We start from the raw sequence: 16,164 nt of genomic DNA on the forward strand, positions 1-16,164 counted from the left end.
AAAACAGAAAACGCGTTTTTCCCTTTCCGAAAGAGGTACGCCCGTGCCTCTCGCGAAAGCACAACCATGCCTCTCGCGGAAGCAAAACCGTGCCTCTCGCGGGAAAAAAACAAAAAACGCGTTTTTTCCCTTTCCAAAAGAGGCACGCCCGTGCCTCTCGCGAAAGCACAACCGTGCCTCTCGCGAAGCAAAACCGTGCCTCTCACGGAAGAACAAAAACAAAAAACATGTTTTTTTTCGTTTCCAAGAGGCACGGACGTGCCTCTCGCGAAAGCGCAACCGTGCCTCTCGCGAAAACAAAACTGTGACTCTCGCGAAAAAAATGCGTCTTTTTGCGCAAAAAAAATAATTTTTTTCGAAAAAATAAATTTGGTCGAAAAGCTAGGGAAGACCGGTAGAAAACCAAAACGTCAAAAAAACGGGAAAAACCGTTTAAATAGCCGAAAACGCGTGCGAAAAAATTAAAAAAAATCCGGAGGGAGCGCCCAGAACGCGACACGTGGCGAATGGCTAAGAGCGCGCCAAGTGGCGCTGATCGTTGCGAGGCTTCCGAAGGAGCGATAGCTAATTAGTTGCTCCCACTTCTATGTGGTGTGCCATTACTAAGCCAGATAGTAATGACGCACCTATAGGCATAGTAATGGCGCACTATAGGTGCGCCATTACTAAAAATTACTAGTGGCGTGATGCTAGTGGCGCACCTGTAGTGCTCCATTAATGGCCAAAACAGATGCGCCACTAATTAGCCTTTTCCTAGTAGTGTGTATTCGAATCTTGGGAGCTGGTAATCACCGACTCATATTGTGGATGTTATTGTTGCCGTAATCAAAGAAGAAGTGTCCAAAATGCCTCTAGAAAGATCAGACAGAAGTAAACGAGCTGTAATTATATGTACATATAAAGAACTCAAACATGATAACAGTATGATAATACGATATGATGACGGTTGCCATTGATCTGGAAGGAAACTCAAAAGAATTGAGACTTGTTATCTTTTTTTGCCAGGAACCAACTAGAAGTACTAGCCGTACAGTCGCCATGTAGTATTTTTGTGATAAACCTAATCGTCACAGTTGCATAACCATTTAGGCCTCCTTTGATTCATAGTATAAGAAAGTCACAGAAATTGATATGACATGTATCTGAAATCCTATGAATAGAAATAAAAAAAGATGTTATAGGATATATTTTTTCATTGAATCTAGGCTAATGTTTATTTTTCTATGAAATGTGGAGGATAGGAAGAATTTCTCCATAGAAATAGGATTCTATTCCTACAAACCAAAGGGCTCTAAACAAAATATCCTATACAAATCCTATCCTATGGGATTCCTACAAAATTCCTACAAACCAAAGGAAGCCTAAGTTGCCTCTGATCCAGCACGGCACAACCCCACCGCGCCCGCAGACCCCACAAGCCCTCCACCAAACCAAGCGGCAGTGCCCACCCTGAATCTGCAACGTCACCATCTAATCCGCCACCAAGAAACTTAGAGCATCTACAACCGCGATGGGCAAATCCGGTCCCTCAAACGCCCACGGATGCGTCCGGGCGCATCACAGACACTGTCCGGTCAAGCCTTAAATAATGCAATCCACATCCGGATACCTCAAATTAGAAACCTCTCAAATCCATATTATTACATGCAACGTAGCGATCTTCAAGCGAAGGTCATTCGGTCGCCGTGGCCATGTCCGGCAGCCGGCTGCGCTCCTAAAGTGGTTGTCCGGCCGCCCGCAAGGTAGAGTAGGGCATGGGACACGAGCCGACTCACGGGCCAAGGCGTCGCCGTCTCCCATGCCCTACTCTTCCTCGTCAGAGCCCGGAACCCGTTGGGTGCCGGTGGACGTCAGATCGATGATGGATTCGTCCTGGGACGAGCCGACGACATCCACTATGACGCGGTTGCGGTGCCCGGAGTGGTGCACCATACCGGGCGCCGGAGAATGCGACTTTGCTTCGCTGACGTCCACCGCCGCGAGCGCTGCCGCCGCCTCCTGCGCCCGGTGAGGGTTAGTGAGGAGCGAATGGTCGGTTCGTTAATTCGTGTAGAAAAAAAATCCGTAAGTCTAGCATTTTCGGAGACAACTCTATTTATTAAAATAAAAATGGCCCCTTACTCAAAAAAGTTAAAAAATAAAAATGACCCCACGTGATTCTCCACATACGCCAAAGTGGACACGTGGAACGCAAGGAAGCAGCAAGTCTATCGTGAGGCCGAGCTGAGGATTGGACGCGGCCACCGCACACTCTCGTGACACTCGCGAGCACGCCGCCGGCGCAAGAAGCACAGCGCAAGCCAAGCTCCCGGCCGGGCGGATTCATTGGTTGCGCGATGGACCTGCGAGTCGCTGCCCCCGCCTCCGTGGCCGCCGGAGCGCGCCGGGGCGTGCTCGGATGCGCGCGCGTCCGGCCGCTCCAAGGCCGCCGCCAGTGCCGCCCCTCCGTGCGAGTGTCCGTCGCGACGACGGAGTCTGCCGCCGCGGCCGCCGTAGCCGCCGTAAGTAACACATCGCCCGTCCCTCTCAGTCCCAGTCACTAGCTAGCTCTGGTCATGCAGTTCACGACTCTTTGCCGTGCAGTCGGCGGCCGAGGACGAGGAGACGACGAACCCGAGGACGGTGGTGGCGGTCATCCTCGGCGGCGGCGCCGGGACGAGGCTCTTCCCTCTCACCAAGCGCAGGGCCAAGCCCGCCGTGAGTTGTCACTCCTCTTTTTCCACGACCCGCCAAATGCGAGTAGATTATTTGACAGACATCGATTGTACGGGCGCTACCGGCCGCAGGTGCCGATAGGCGGCGCGTACAGGCTCATCGACGTGCCCATGAGCAACTGCATCAACAGCGGGATCAACAAGGTGTACGTCCTCACCCAGTTCAACTCCGCCTCCCTCAACCGCCACCTCTCCAGGGCCTACAACTTCAGCAATGGCGTCGGCTTCGGAGACGGCTTCGTCGAGGTACCACGTCCTGTGATTCAATTCAGACCGCTCATACTATAGGATGGAAGATGCACTGCTTCAAGGAATCTTCTGGTCTTGCTTTGATTATCTGAAACAGGGATGACAGAGTGGAAACTGTTCTGTGTTTTCAGGTTCTAGCAGCAACTCAGAGGCCTGGATCGGAGGGAAAGACGTGGTTTCAGGGTACCGCCGACGCGGTTCGGCAATTCGCTTGGCTTTTCGATGTACGTTTTCTCTCAGCGTGTGCGAGTGAGATGCATTTTTTCTTTCACCACTACAGACGATGAATCGCGATGCAGGGAGTGTGCACGTGCTAGGTAGAAAAATGTTCATGTGGTGTGGTTTCCCCATTGTAGTTTTGCACAAAGCCATTTTCCACTCTAAAAAAACAGAGCCTCTTGCCCCTGTTATACTGATATAATTCCAGAATGGTTGTGCATTCGGTTCCGCTACTGGTAACCTCATGCTTGTAACACTGCACCTTTTTTTCTTTTCTTTTTTGCTTTTCAGGATGCCAAATCTAAAGATATAGAGGATGTGCTGATTCTTTCTGGCGATCACCTCTACCGTATGGACTACATGGATTTTGTTCAGGTAATTTACCGCATACAGATTGTTTTTCACACTTGTCTGTTCAAATGTGGTTAAATTGTTGTGGCGGTTCCATATGCAGAGTCATCGGCAGAGAGACGCGGGGATCAGCATCTGTTGCTTGCCTATTGATGGCAGGTGATTTCCTTTCTATTTTAGTGCTAATGTACATAAAGTCACAAGTGGCCTTACACTGTGCATCATCTACATGCAGAGGAAATAATTAAAATCTTCAAAAAAAATATGTTTTTGAAAAAAATGAATTGCCATTGCTGTGTTAAGGCAAATGTTTGATTTTTAGCATATAATAAACTCTTCGATTTAACGCTCTGTTAGTTTGTGTCTTGTGGATTAGAGATGAATAATTATGTTTTCAATGTTAGCCGGGCGTCTGATTTTGGTCTCATGAAGATAGACGACACAGGAAGAGTTATTTCATTTAGTGAAAAACCGAGAGGAGCTGATTTAAAGGAAATGGTAAGTTGTATTGATCTCTTCATGCCACTCACCTCTCCTGTCCACACACTAGAGAAACATTCTAGATGGCCAAGTGCACACTGTATCAGTTAGTACAATACTGAGAATGCCATTCGAATAAAATAAAATAGTTCATGAACATTTGCTTTTGGCAGCAAGTTGACACCACTCTCCTCGGCTTACCGAAGGAGGAAGCAGAAAAGAAACCATACATAGCTTCAATGGGAGTATACATATTCAAGAAAGAGATACTTCTAAATCTTTTGAGGTAGGCCAATCAACTTACTGGACATCAAAATAATGTCAGTTAAATATTCTAGTCGATTCTTCCCTGAAGAAAAGTCTATTCAGTTCTCCAAATATAAGGCAAACTGCCAAAGTTCCAATAAACATGGAAAGTACTAAAAACAAGCTGTTTCATTTTCGAATATTTTATGTTGTAGTCTTTTTGGGATAATACCTTATGTTATAGTAAGGTGCATTTTTCATAGAACAACTTGATCACAAGTAGGTCTTAATATGCAGTGCATTTTTGTTAGGTCAGATGGCGTTTTCCCACTGCAAATGATTTTGGATCTGAAATAATTCCAGCTGCAGCAAGAGAGATTAATGTAAAGGTACGTGGATGCCTAGCATGTGATGCTGTCAGCATCACCTACTGGTGCATTCTCCAATTGCAGTCAGGCATCTAAAACTGCACAACTGAAACACAGAAAAGTAGGATGATGGCATTGCCAGAATATTGCCATTTCAGTTCCCTATTACTGCGTTTGTAATTTTTTGTTTCAAAATGTTAAAAGTTAAAACTGTATCTATATGTTGTATTACTTTCCATAAACCTGAACTTCCATATGATGTTTTTTTTACTCTTGACTTCCATATGATGTCACCGGTATCTAATATTTAACACTTCAGGCATATCTTTTCAATGATTACTGGGAAGATATTGGAACTATCAAATCCTTCTTCGAAGCAAATCTTGCCCTTGCTGAACAGGTATGGGTAGTCTGTGAAAACTAATGGCGAGCTGCCTCTTTATTTCGTTATCCTTTTACAGTCTTTGCCCTTCTTTTCCTACACCACTATGTTATTGGTTCTGGTGTTAGTCTTATTCAATGTAAGGTGTTAATAGTTACTCTTACGCAGTATCACTGTTTATTGGTATGGCCTGGTGAGGCAGTAGATATATACACTGACACTTTACAAGGTGCAAGAATTGCAGAGAGCACTCTACAAAAGAGATAAATACAATGTACTAATGGTCATAATACGTATGAACAAGCAATAAACTTTTACTTTTCAAGAAAATAAAGTGAAAACATGAACCTTTTGTAACATGTGATCATCTTTTCATTAAACAATGCAGCCTTCAAAGTTCAGCTTCTATGATGCTAGCAAACCGATGTACACATCGCGAAGAAACCTACCACCATCTATGATCAGCGGTAGTAAGGTATGTGTTGCCTCTGGGCTAGTATGACTTCCATTTTGCAGTATTCTTTTATTGTAAATTCCGTGTTTACCATATTTACTACCCAAAGTTCTTTCCATTACATTGTGTCATCATTATCACGGTGCTTTGCCTTTGCGCCCTTAGTTACTAATATCTTACTGTAAGTGTTCAGTTACTCTTCAGAACTCGATTTGGTTGCCGTGCCGCCTAACATGTGTATACCATTTGCAGATCACTGATTCGATCATTTCCCATGGATGTTTCTTGGATAAATGCAGGGTAGAGCACAGTGTCGTTGGAATCCGTTCTCGAATAGGCTCCAACGTACACCTCAAGGTCAGGCCTCTTGCTTGCAAAAAACATAAACACCAATAGGGATCCATTATAGACTTCCACAATAAAAACAAATGTGGTTCTCCATTTCTTCAGGATACGGTAATGCTCGGTGCTGATTTCTATGAAACTGACATGGAAAGAGGCGACCAGCTGGCCGAAGGAAAGGTTCCGATTGGGATCGGGGAGAACACTTCGATTCAGTACGCACACATATATACTTCCTGCTCACCGCTCGCCAGTTTAGACATTGCGTAGTATTACTCTTGTCTGACAAATGTCTCCCTCTTGTTCTGCCCAGAAACTGCATCATTGACAAGAATGCGAGGATAGGGAAGAATGTGACCATTGCTAACGCCGAGGTATGCATGATGTTCTCTGCCACCTTGTTTCTTCAAGAACAGTCGCATAATGAATATGAATCAACAAGCTATGATCCCCCAATGTTGCTCTCAGTTGATAAGATTTCTGTAGCTTTCATCTGAAATGCTATTATTCATTTCCAGTGAACCGCCCTTCGGAGTTGGTGTCTGTCCGAATATTACTGAACATGTGGTTTGCTGTTGGGTTCTTTGCAGGGTGTACAGGAAGCGGACAGGGCGTCAGAAGGCTTCCACATCCGGTCCGGTATCACGGTTGTGCTGAAGAACTCGGTGATTGCGGATGGATTAGTCATATGAGCTGAAAAAAGGCGGTTCTCCAGTCCAGCAAGAGAAATAAAGAATTCGTTTGTACTCTTCCAATAAGATGCGTGGCAATCCTGAAAATGCTCCTTGTGTATACGAGATGGCTTTGGTTCTCAAACATGCAATGCCGTGTCACCGAATTGCTTTAAAATTTCAAATAGCATTGTCAAGATGAGCGGGGTTTTAAATTTTGAAAACAGAAAACTTCCGTATGTCACCGAAGTATGTGAAATTTAACAAATTTCAGATATTTTCTTTTGGAATTCGATCTATCAAAATTCACCTAATTCTATTGATCTTTTTACTAAATTTAAATTAGTTTTGAAATTAGTTTGAACCTAGCTTGAAATTTTTGAGGTTACAAATATTTTGGTACCCTACCCTAAAAAAAATCGGTACCCACTGAAAGTGCCGAAATTTCAGAAATTTCATTTCAGCTTTTAGTTTTTTTTCGCTTGTGTGCACATCCACCGTAAAGCCTTTGGCCGTGGCATCCTCCTGTGGTGCAGCGGGGTGGAGGGAGGAAGTTCGAAGATGAAAGCCAATCAGTTCACTTGAAAAGAGTTGTGCTGTCACTAGGCAGGCATTGCATTTATCCAAAGTAGCATAATCGGTTTTCATACTTGGGCACTGCCACGTGCCACGCCATTCTGGGACCTGTGACGCTGGGCATGGGCAGCAAACAATCACGCTCCTGGATTTCAGTTCTGGCTAAGAGCATCTCTAGTAGATCCTGCAACCGACCGACCCCAAAAATTCGTTTACGTCCTCCCGTAAACGAAATTTATGAGACGAACCACATAAATCACTGGAATTCAACTAGATTTTAAAACTAGTAGTTCGCGCCATAATAACATCACCAGAGTTCCACACATAGTTCATACAAGCTTAATTAAACATTGTTCAAACGGAAATTAAACTTGTTCATACTACGCGGGGTTCTACTTCTAATTCATACTTCTTCTACGCGTCGGCACCGGAGTCACCCTCATCGCCGAAGCCGTCCTCACGTGGCGGGGGCTCGTTGCCGTGGAGGGTGTGGTAGATCAGAGTGCTGGAGAGGGTCTGATGGAGATCGTACTCCTCCCGAAGCTCTGGCGGGCGCACGGCCGCAGCTGCATCTTCGGCGACGGTGGCGGCCTCCCTCGCCTGCCAGTACACGGTCTCGACCGCCCGGAGCCACTGGAGGGACGGGTCGAAGAGCCTCCCAAGGCGCCGGAAAGTCGCCCACGCCTGCGAGCCGGTGCTGCGGGACTTTGCGCCGCTGGTGCGCACCGCCTTCCTTTGCCGCTTCGAACCGAAGGGCGGAGGGACAAGCTCCCCGCCTCGTCATCGTGGCGCCGCTTGCGCCCGCCGAAGCGCCCACGCCCTCCGAAACCGCCGCCGCACCTGAACCCACCGCACTCGCAGAAACCCCCGTGGCCGCCATGCCCTGCACCCTTGGACGCCATCGCCGCCAAGATCTGGTGGCCGGAGGTGCCGCAAATCGCTGCCAGAGCGGTGGAATTTGCGGCGGGGATGGATGCGGGGAATGCCAGATAGAAACCCTAAAATCACGCCGCACCCGCATATATACCGAAAAGCCGGTCGGTTTACGGGGCCGCCTGTAAAATTTTTACGGGTCGGGTCTTGTTTGCAAGATCTACGCGGGCCCTTTTTTAGGGCCGTCCCGTATAAGTTCGCCGGAGTTATACTGGATCTGCTAGAGATGCTCTAAGTGGCGTGCAGCCAGGGAACGAAGTAAAATCACGGCGGGAGGAATTCCGGTTAAATCGACGGTCACGTACGAACATGCTGTAGCGAGCGACGAACTGACCTACAGGGTCCCCCTTGTACTCACAGCCTCACATCAAAACATCCACTGAAACTGTCCGTCTGACATTTGCTTTCTCTGATGATGGTTTGTGGTGCGCAGGTGTTTGGCGTGCCTGTATCCCTTGAAGTGTGGCCGTCTGGTCCCTATTCTCTTTTTTTAAACGAGGCAAAAGATTTATCATTTTCATTGATTGAGAGAAGGTTTAAGACAAACGACTGCAAAGCAGGGTACAAAGAACTACTCTCGCGGCAAGTTGGAATGAGCACGTGGGGGCAAATGTTGTACTCCTAAACATAACACATAATGACATAAAAGTATAGTAAGGGGCTAAGGGCTTCCATTATGCTCAACTTATACTTACTGAAGGTAAAACATGTTTACATCTAAATTTATAAAATTGCAGTGAATGCTGAGGACCAATACGGATCAAAACTGACACACGATTGAGAAAAGGGACCAACAATGTCATTTTTAATAGAAATCTTCAGAAAACCCAACATGATAGATTAACTGTATCCAAAACATGTGCAAACTACCGAGGATACCTTGATGATAACATGAACTCTTCTTCCATACTATATTGTCTGGTTGAATCCTCATCGCCGCCTCTTTCATGCTCATTTATTGGGCAATTTATTGGAATGGCGTCATTCTCAAATTCCTCATCCACCACATTATCTGAAACAATATGCATTGATGATCGTAGGCTCTCTAGTGTCAACTCCACTTGTCGCATGGTTGGCCGATCCTCTCCTTTTAACTGGGTACATGCTATTGCAAGTGTAGCGACTTCATGGACTTCTTTACTCCAGTCATCTATAATTTGTGGATCTAGTATATGCGACAAGTTATCTTCTGCAAATAACATAGCAAAATGTGCAACAATGCCATCACCACTGGGGGATAAATATGAAAATGGCTTCTTTCTGGTCAACAGTTCTACAACCATGACACCAAAACTGTAGACATCACTTTTCTCCGTGAGTCGCCCTGTATAGAAGTACATAGGGTCTAAATATCCGACAGTGCCTTGCACCATGGTTGTTAAACCTGATTTCTCCACTGAAATATACCTTGAAGCACCAAAATCTGCTATCTTTGTTGTTAGAGTATCGTCCAAAAGTATGTTTACTGACTTGATGTCTCTGTGGATGATAGGTATTGAAGCTGTCGAGTGAAGATATGCTAGGGATTTAGCCGTTTCAATTGCTATCCGTAGCCTGTCACCCCATGACAATGATCTTGGTCCTTCAACATGAAGATGATCATAGAGGGTTCCATTTGATATGAACTCATAGACCAACAATGGGACTTCTGTTTCAAGACAACAACCATAGAGTTTTACCACATTCCGATGGTTGATTTGTGACAATATAGCAACTTCATTGATAAACTCATCAATCTCTTTCTGAACCACCTTCTTTGGTTTCTTGATAGCCACAACATGTAGGTCTGATAAAATACCTTTGTAGACGGTGCCATGCCCTCCACCACCAAGCTCACGAGCTTTATCAAAGTTGTTTGTTGCCTTCTCTAGCTCTTCTAAAGGTATGATCATCCTTTCTGCAATATCAGCTCTCTGAGATACCAATTGTTGCAGCAATTGACCACGATTCTGCTCAAAGAACTTGCGCTTCAACATCTGTGTCCTTTTGTGCTTTAATTTCTTGGAAATGAAGAGCCCAATAAAAACCAAAAGTACAAGGCCTGCCCCGCTAGCAACTCCTACGATGGCACCTTTATCTGCAAAATACAGAGATCATTACCCGTTTTCTCCAACAGATATATAGGCACAAAAACTAGTACTTATTCATATCCATCTATACTTGCTAAGAATCAACAAAGCATACCCAAGTGAGTTACGACTTCTGTTTAGTACTATAGGGAAGGAACGAAACATTTCAACAAACTGCTAGGATGATTTTTAGTGACAGCAAGCTAATTAGGTCGATTATAATTAGAATATCAAAGGGGTTACTATATGGTAGCATTGGTAACTTTGAATAGTCATCTGCATCAGCTCAAAAGGAACCAAAAGATCAACAATCCTCCCAGAGTTATTGCAGTGCTCCTCACCTTTAAATAATCGGTGGCCACCTGATACAAAACATTAAATTAACTTAGTTAGCTACGTTAGTAGAGTACATGCTAGAGAAACAGTTGAGCCAAATTAACCGGACACATGTAACTAACCTTGGCATCCATCGACGAGGTAGGGGTTGCCTTGGTAGCCGTCTCTGCATTGGCACGAATAGCCACGACTCTCTTGTATGCAGCGGCTGTGCTTGCTCTTGCATATGCTATCGGCTACCTTCACTGGACAATTCGGTTGCTGTGAGCTCGATTTGGCCGGAGGAAAGCCGGGCAGCAAGACCTCCCACCGTAGAATCATGGGAATTTCCTCCTGCTCAATCATCGGCGTCGGCTCGCCGGAAAACCTACCCAAATCGAACCACCCTTCCTCCGCGATTAACAAGTACGGGGGCATCAATTTTTGGTTTAGCATGTTGCCTCCATCGAGCCTTTGTAAGCTCGTATGCCCAGGCATGCCGTAGTTGGACATAGTGATACGTGCCTGGCAGCAGCCCATGCCGTAGCAGTGCTTGTCGTGGTTGCGTCTTGCCCCCGTTGTAGCAGATGTGCCATCCACGTTGGAGGAGCAGAAGGAAGCGCATCCACTAAGAATGGACTTTCTGTCCGACGCGACCAATGTCGCCTTGAAGTTGCACCCCATGAGGATGAGCTCGTTACGGGTAGACATGGAGTATGGTTCCTCCATGGGTCGCGTGAAGACATTATCGAAGTCGAAAAAAATGCCATCTTCAGTGGCGAGACCTAAGAAGGCACGGGTTTGAACGACACGCACCGTGGTGTTCGCTAGGGAGATATCAAGGACACGGAAGTCCCCGTAGTCGCCGAGCAACAGCCGTGTAGTGTTCCCGCTTGTTGTGTCGCAGGTGAGGTTGAACCCCGGTCTATAGCAGTGTCGGGGGCCATGCCGAATGGGTATGGTACTTTGACATCACCGCATGACGTGTTGCAATTATCTGGCAAGGTGAGCCATATTAGTAGGTAAATTTTGCTAGCAATAAGTAACTTGTCATTGTTCTATAGGGAAAACGAAGAAAAGATTGCAGTGATACTAACCTGTGGCTGTGGTTGAAGGGACGCAGCCGTTAGGCAGATTGTGGTCGCCATGGGTGTTCCTGATGGACACTCGCACTCAAAAGAGCCTTGCGTATTGGTGCATTTACCAAGGCACCGACTTCCTCCTGGTTGCTCACACTCGTTTATATCTAGCACCAATATAGCCGACCAAATAAATAAGTTATCGGTAAGTGTAATCCTCGGTGCTGCAGCTACAAGGAAGATCACTGTAGCGGGATATTTATTCTTTATTTTTCTTCTTCATTTTTTTTGGCTGTGTGTAACCGTGGTGTTTTTACGATATTGCGTTGTTGCAGAGGCTAGGTGTAACTGGTATCTCCGTGATATCAATATATTCCCCTTAACGAAAAAGTGTGGACGAATTATGTTGTTGATTGAATTTTTAAGAAATTAGCTATCGTGGTGCATACTAGTAGTACGCCTTCGATGTTTCTTATTAGTACTAATTTAATACTCCCTCCTTCCCGATTTAAAAGACATACATGTGTCCATAGATTGCTAATTTGACCAATAAAACACGCATTATATATCACAAAAGTTATACCATTAATGTTTAAAAAAGGTTATACCATTAGAACATTTGAAGTTTGTAATGATATAATTTTGTGATACAAAACTCGTGTTATGTTGGTTAAATCATTGACCTAGGAATACAAGTGGACCTTTTAAACCAGAAAGGAGGTCGTATTACAGTTGTTGATGGATTTGTGTAAACTTGGTCACCTTTTTACACTATTTGATTTCAATGAAATTTTGTAAAACTTCTTTTCATATTAGCTTCGGATTAGAGCAAATGACTCTAATTCGTCCACGCCTACGAATCAGTCGACATTTTGTACAAATTTTATGAACTTGTCTTAAGTTAAAATTTCTGAAGTTTAACCAAATTTATAAAAAAATCAATATTCACAACACAAAATCAATATAATTGAACAGTGTGACGTGCAGAAGGTTCTGATCCTTTTGTTTGGGGGGATAGTTTCTCGTCATATTGCTGCCGGCACATTGGGTATACTAGATGATACCATGCACATTGGTGAATGAAAATTTGGGATGATAACATGAGAACCAAAATTAAAAAGACATGTGACTTATTTTATTTGATTATATATAGTTGTAAAATATGAATTAAATTTAAGTACAATATTTGAATGGAAAATATTTTCCCAGCATAGTTGAATGTTGTGATGGTTTTTTCCTTGCATAGTTGCATGTTGAGGTGGTCTTATCCCGTTCATAATTTTATGGTGAGATGACATGCTTGCATGTTGAGATAAAAAAAGTTGTGAGATAAATAAGTCACTGAACATGATTCTATTAGGTATATATAGGATTAGTGGGCTTATTCCATCTTAGTGTCGGCCCGCCTCAACTTTACAAAATTTAGCTTAGGTAAGGGCATCTCCAACGTTGAACCACAAATTTCCTCCCGCATCCGTCCGCGGACCCAAGGTGGGGCGCGGGACCAGTCCACAGACACGTATGAGGAGCCGGCCATCCAAAGCTAGCCGCATATGTCCGGTTATATTTCAAATGAAATTCAATAAAAATGAACAAATTTGATTCGAACTCAAACAACTGGACAATATTCATTCAAACTTGGATGATTTCTACATAAAACCGGATGTTTTTCATCTAAACAGGAGAAAATTCATTACACTAAGACATATTTCAACTAGACCGGACTCTAAATCTAGACTAAAATGATCGCTAGCACCCGTTCGCGATCTTCGGCCGACCATGAGCCCCGGAAAATGAAACCCCGCCCCCTCCGCAGCCCTTCGCTGACATGGATTCCCCATGTCCGGCAGCCCGATGAGCGGGCTGCCGGATACCCTGGAGGGATATGCTCCAACGAGAGGGCAAGAATAGCCTCCGCTTCTCTCGTACCTTCCCTATGTCCGGCTGCCCTGCTCATCTCGGAGTGGCATCCGCTTCCATGAAGCGCGGATCAAGGTTGATTTTTGGGGCAGGGGACGACAGCGGCCTGCGAAGAGGGCATGACACCGGTTGTGCACGCCGGAAACGCCGCGGTGGTGGCTTTCGTGGGATCCAAGTGGTGGCCGCCTTCCATGGTCTACTTTTCCACGCTGTCGGCGGCGCCTGCGGACGTGCTGTAGCCGGTGGGCGCGGACATGCTGCCGCCTCGTTGATCTACGCGAAGCCGGCTTCTTTCTCTGCCGGCAGGGCGTGGTTCCGCGAACGTTGACTGCAGATGGCGCGGGAGGAGCAGACGACACGGCCTCGTCCACGACAGCCACGATGCCCATGCCGCCGTGCTCCGCCGCTTGTCAGCCTGGAGCAACTTGTCACCCCTCCGCGAGCTAGCTTGAAGCGGCGAGATGCTCAACCAAGCGTTGGGCCGGCGTCAATGCAGAGCGGCGGCTCTCCCAGTGGTATGAATGTGAGTAGCTGGCGTCGGGCGGAAAAGCACGTGGGCGAGAGAGGAGGGTTTTGGATGGGCCACGATTGCCGGAAGCGGACATGGCAGCGGTCCGGACGTCCGCAACCCCCCCCCCCCCAACAAGTTTGTCTCGGGTTTAGGGGGGAAGTGCGTCCGGATAGTTCGGCGGATCGACACAGACCCGCGTTGGATGGCAAAACACGTTCGAACAGTTACGGGTGGTTTGAGGGTTAGCGTTGCAAATACCCTAAGACTAGTATGCAAAGTAAAAGAAAAGGATGCCTAAAAAGAGGTATTAAAAGAAAAGGAGAGAGTACAAACTAACCTTGGCAGCCGCCGGTGACGTAGGGATTGCCGTCGTATCCCTCTTCGCAGTAGCAGGAATAGCCTCTACCATGATAGCACTCGCTGTTGTCGCTCTTGCATATGCTGGAGGCCACTTTACTTGTGCAATGACGCGGGGCGTACCACGTGGTGAAATCTATTGATGGGGCCGGGTCTATATCGACAATCTCCCAGTCAAGAAGAATGGGAACTGCCATTGCATCTTCTGACAAAGGATACATCACACCAACGTGGTCATTATCAAACCACCCCTCCTCGGCGACGAACACGCGAGCGGGCGGCCCCCACTCGTGATCCGCGCTTCTGTTCTGGCCGAACCATTTGAACGTCACGTAGCCCGCTGCCTCGTCACGGATCACGGAGATGGGCGCCTGGCAGCACTCCTTGCCGTTGCAGTACTTCTTGCCTGGGCCATAGTTGCCTGGGAATGAGTGCAAAGCGCCATTGGGGTCCTCGCAGAAGGAGGCACATGCGCTCATGATGATGTGGCTGCTCTCCTCGTACAGCGTCGCCATCACGTTGCAACCCGTTACAACGAGCTCGTTGCGGTCGGAGTCGGATAGCTTGTAGGGCCCGTGGACCCTGAGTCCGCCGCCGAAGGTTCCGTTGCCGTCGGCGTCTATCTTTATGTCGCCGGCGTGTACAGCGCGCACAGTGAGGTTCTGGAGGGAGATAGTGACCACTTGGAGGGAGCCGTCGCCGAGCAGCAGCCGAGGGGGGTCGTCGCGGCTCGTCTCGCAGGTGAGATTCAAGCCCGGCAAGTAGCAGCCAGCCCCGCCAGGATCGCCGACGACGCCGAACGGGTACGGCACGTCCACGTCGCCGCACTCCCGGGTGCATCCGTGCGCATCAACAGCCGCCGCCGCCGCCGCAGACAGCTGCAGCGCCACGAGCACTGCTGCCAGCGCGGCCACCGAGCTGACTGGTGCCATAGATCGCGATCGATCCTAGCTAGCTTCGACCTGCGAGGCTGCGACTGCGAGCAGTGTACGATGAGAGTTGACATGCGCCGTTCATCATACTTATATGTGCTTGAGCGCGCTTGCCGTGTCCAGATCGACACAAGATGTTGCTAGGATTAAATAACGACGAGTTGATGGCTTCCACGATCGTTCGGAAGATGGTCATGGTGGTCTTCACGTCGCGCCCCCCTCTGGGGTTTAAGGGCCAGATTGGCGCACTTAGGGCATCTCCCGCCGTTGGCCTCCCAGGAGGGACAAAAAATCGCCCACTGGAAGCGCACCGGCGCTAAACCACGCACTGGGGGCGTGATGCCCCTCAGTCGCGGCGCCCACGGTATTTAAAAAAATTTAAACACGGCACAAACACGGCGCAAATTCATTGCAAACTTCGGCGAGTTCGTTCAAACTTAAACATATTTTACAAAAAAAAAGAAAAAAAACTACCGCGGGCTACCCCGCCGTCTCCCTCGCTGCCCGCCTCGCCACCCGCCTCGCCGCCCCGCCCACGCGGTTCTACATGCCGAGGAGGTTGTAGAACCGCGTGTAGTCACCGCCGTCGTCGTCGCGGTCGCCGCCGCCCCCGTCTACGCCTCCGCCGTCCCTGCTGCATTCCTCCCCCGGTTGGCGCGGCGGGTTGGACGGTCCGGGGGCGGCGGCGGCGTCGTCGTCGTCGTTGTCGAGGACCACGACGCCGTGGGCGTCCTCGCGCCCACGCTTGCGGGCGGCGATCTCCTCCAGGGCCCGGTGCTGCCGGACCGTCTCGTCGCGGAGGTAGTCGTCCCGCGCCCACCGCATGGCGTCCTCGTCGGAGAAGCCGCGCCGGGCTATCTCCTCGTACTCCGCAGGGAGGCCGGGCTCCGGCTTGGGCTCGACGAGGACGAGGCAGCCGGTGGATGGAGAGGCGTTGGCGCCGATGCGGACGCCGGAGCTGCGGGTGCGCGCGGCGACCGGTGTGCCCTGGGGCTC

At 47.8% G+C, this 16,164-nt stretch overlaps 2 protein-coding genes across 3 annotated transcripts; one reads left to right on the top strand and one right to left on the bottom strand.

Annotated features, from left to right (window-relative positions):
- Positions 1 to 2,233: 2,233 nt before the first annotated feature.
- Positions 2,234 to 6,720, top strand: LOC119312473 (glucose-1-phosphate adenylyltransferase large subunit). Of its 2 annotated transcripts, XM_037588202.1 has the most exons (15): positions 2,235 to 2,501; positions 2,584 to 2,697; positions 2,787 to 2,960; positions 3,095 to 3,187; positions 3,474 to 3,557; positions 3,637 to 3,692; positions 3,938 to 4,031; positions 4,187 to 4,299; positions 4,576 to 4,648; positions 4,947 to 5,027; positions 5,398 to 5,484; positions 5,716 to 5,820; positions 5,914 to 6,020; positions 6,119 to 6,179; positions 6,396 to 6,720. In XM_037588202.1, exons 1-15 carry the CDS (start codon positions 2,337 to 2,339, stop codon positions 6,495 to 6,497), a joined length of 1,509 nt encoding a protein of 502 aa, XP_037444099.1. In that variant the 5' UTR covers positions 2,235 to 2,336; the 3' UTR covers positions 6,498 to 6,720. The 2 variants fall into 2 exon arrangements, with proteins under 2 accessions (XP_037444100.1, XP_037444099.1); XM_037588203.1 differs by lacking the exon at positions 4,187 to 4,299 and having other exon boundaries at positions 2,234 to 2,501; positions 4,571 to 4,648.
- A 2,131-nt stretch (positions 6,721 to 8,851) lies between these two features.
- LOC119310445 (wall-associated receptor kinase 5-like) lies at positions 8,852 to 15,168 on the bottom strand. Its single transcript, XM_037586196.1, has 4 exons — positions 14,217 to 15,168; positions 11,515 to 11,615; positions 10,567 to 10,609; positions 8,852 to 10,056 (listed from the first exon to the last, which is right to left on the bottom strand). The coding sequence occupies exons 1-4, from the start codon at positions 15,166 to 15,168 to the stop codon at positions 8,852 to 8,854; spliced, it is 2,301 nt and encodes a 766-aa protein (XP_037442093.1).
- Positions 15,169 to 16,164: the final 996 nt, after the last annotated feature.

The sequence above is a fragment of the Triticum dicoccoides genome, chromosome 5B (genome assembly GCF_002162155.2).
Source record: "Triticum dicoccoides isolate Atlit2015 ecotype Zavitan chromosome 5B, WEW_v2.0, whole genome shotgun sequence".
Lineage (NCBI taxonomy): Eukaryota > Viridiplantae > Streptophyta > Magnoliopsida > Poales > Poaceae > Triticum > Triticum dicoccoides.

Coding starts and splice junctions, on each gene's coding strand:
- LOC119312473 (XM_037588202.1), top strand. CDS start 2,337: ATGGACCTGCGAGTCGCTGCCCCCGCCTCCGTGGCCGCCGGAGCGCGC. Junction 3,558..3,636: donor ACTACATGGATTTTGTTCAG/GTAATTTACCGC, acceptor TTCCATATGCAG/AGTCATCGGCAGAGAGACGC. Junction 5,485..5,715: donor CTATGATCAGCGGTAGTAAG/GTATGTGTTGCC, acceptor TACCATTTGCAG/ATCACTGATTCGATCATTTC.
- LOC119310445 (XM_037586196.1), bottom strand. CDS start 15,168: ATGGCACCAGTCAGCTCGGTGGCCGCGCTGGCAGCAGTGCTCGTGGCG. Junction 10,610..11,514: donor GTCCATCAGGAACACCCATG/GCGACCACAATC, acceptor AGCATATGCAAG/AGCAAGCACAGCCGCTGCAT. Junction 10,057..10,566: donor AGAGAGTCGTGGCTATTCGT/GCCAATGCAGAG, acceptor TTGCAGATAAAG/GTGCCATCGTAGGAGTTGCT.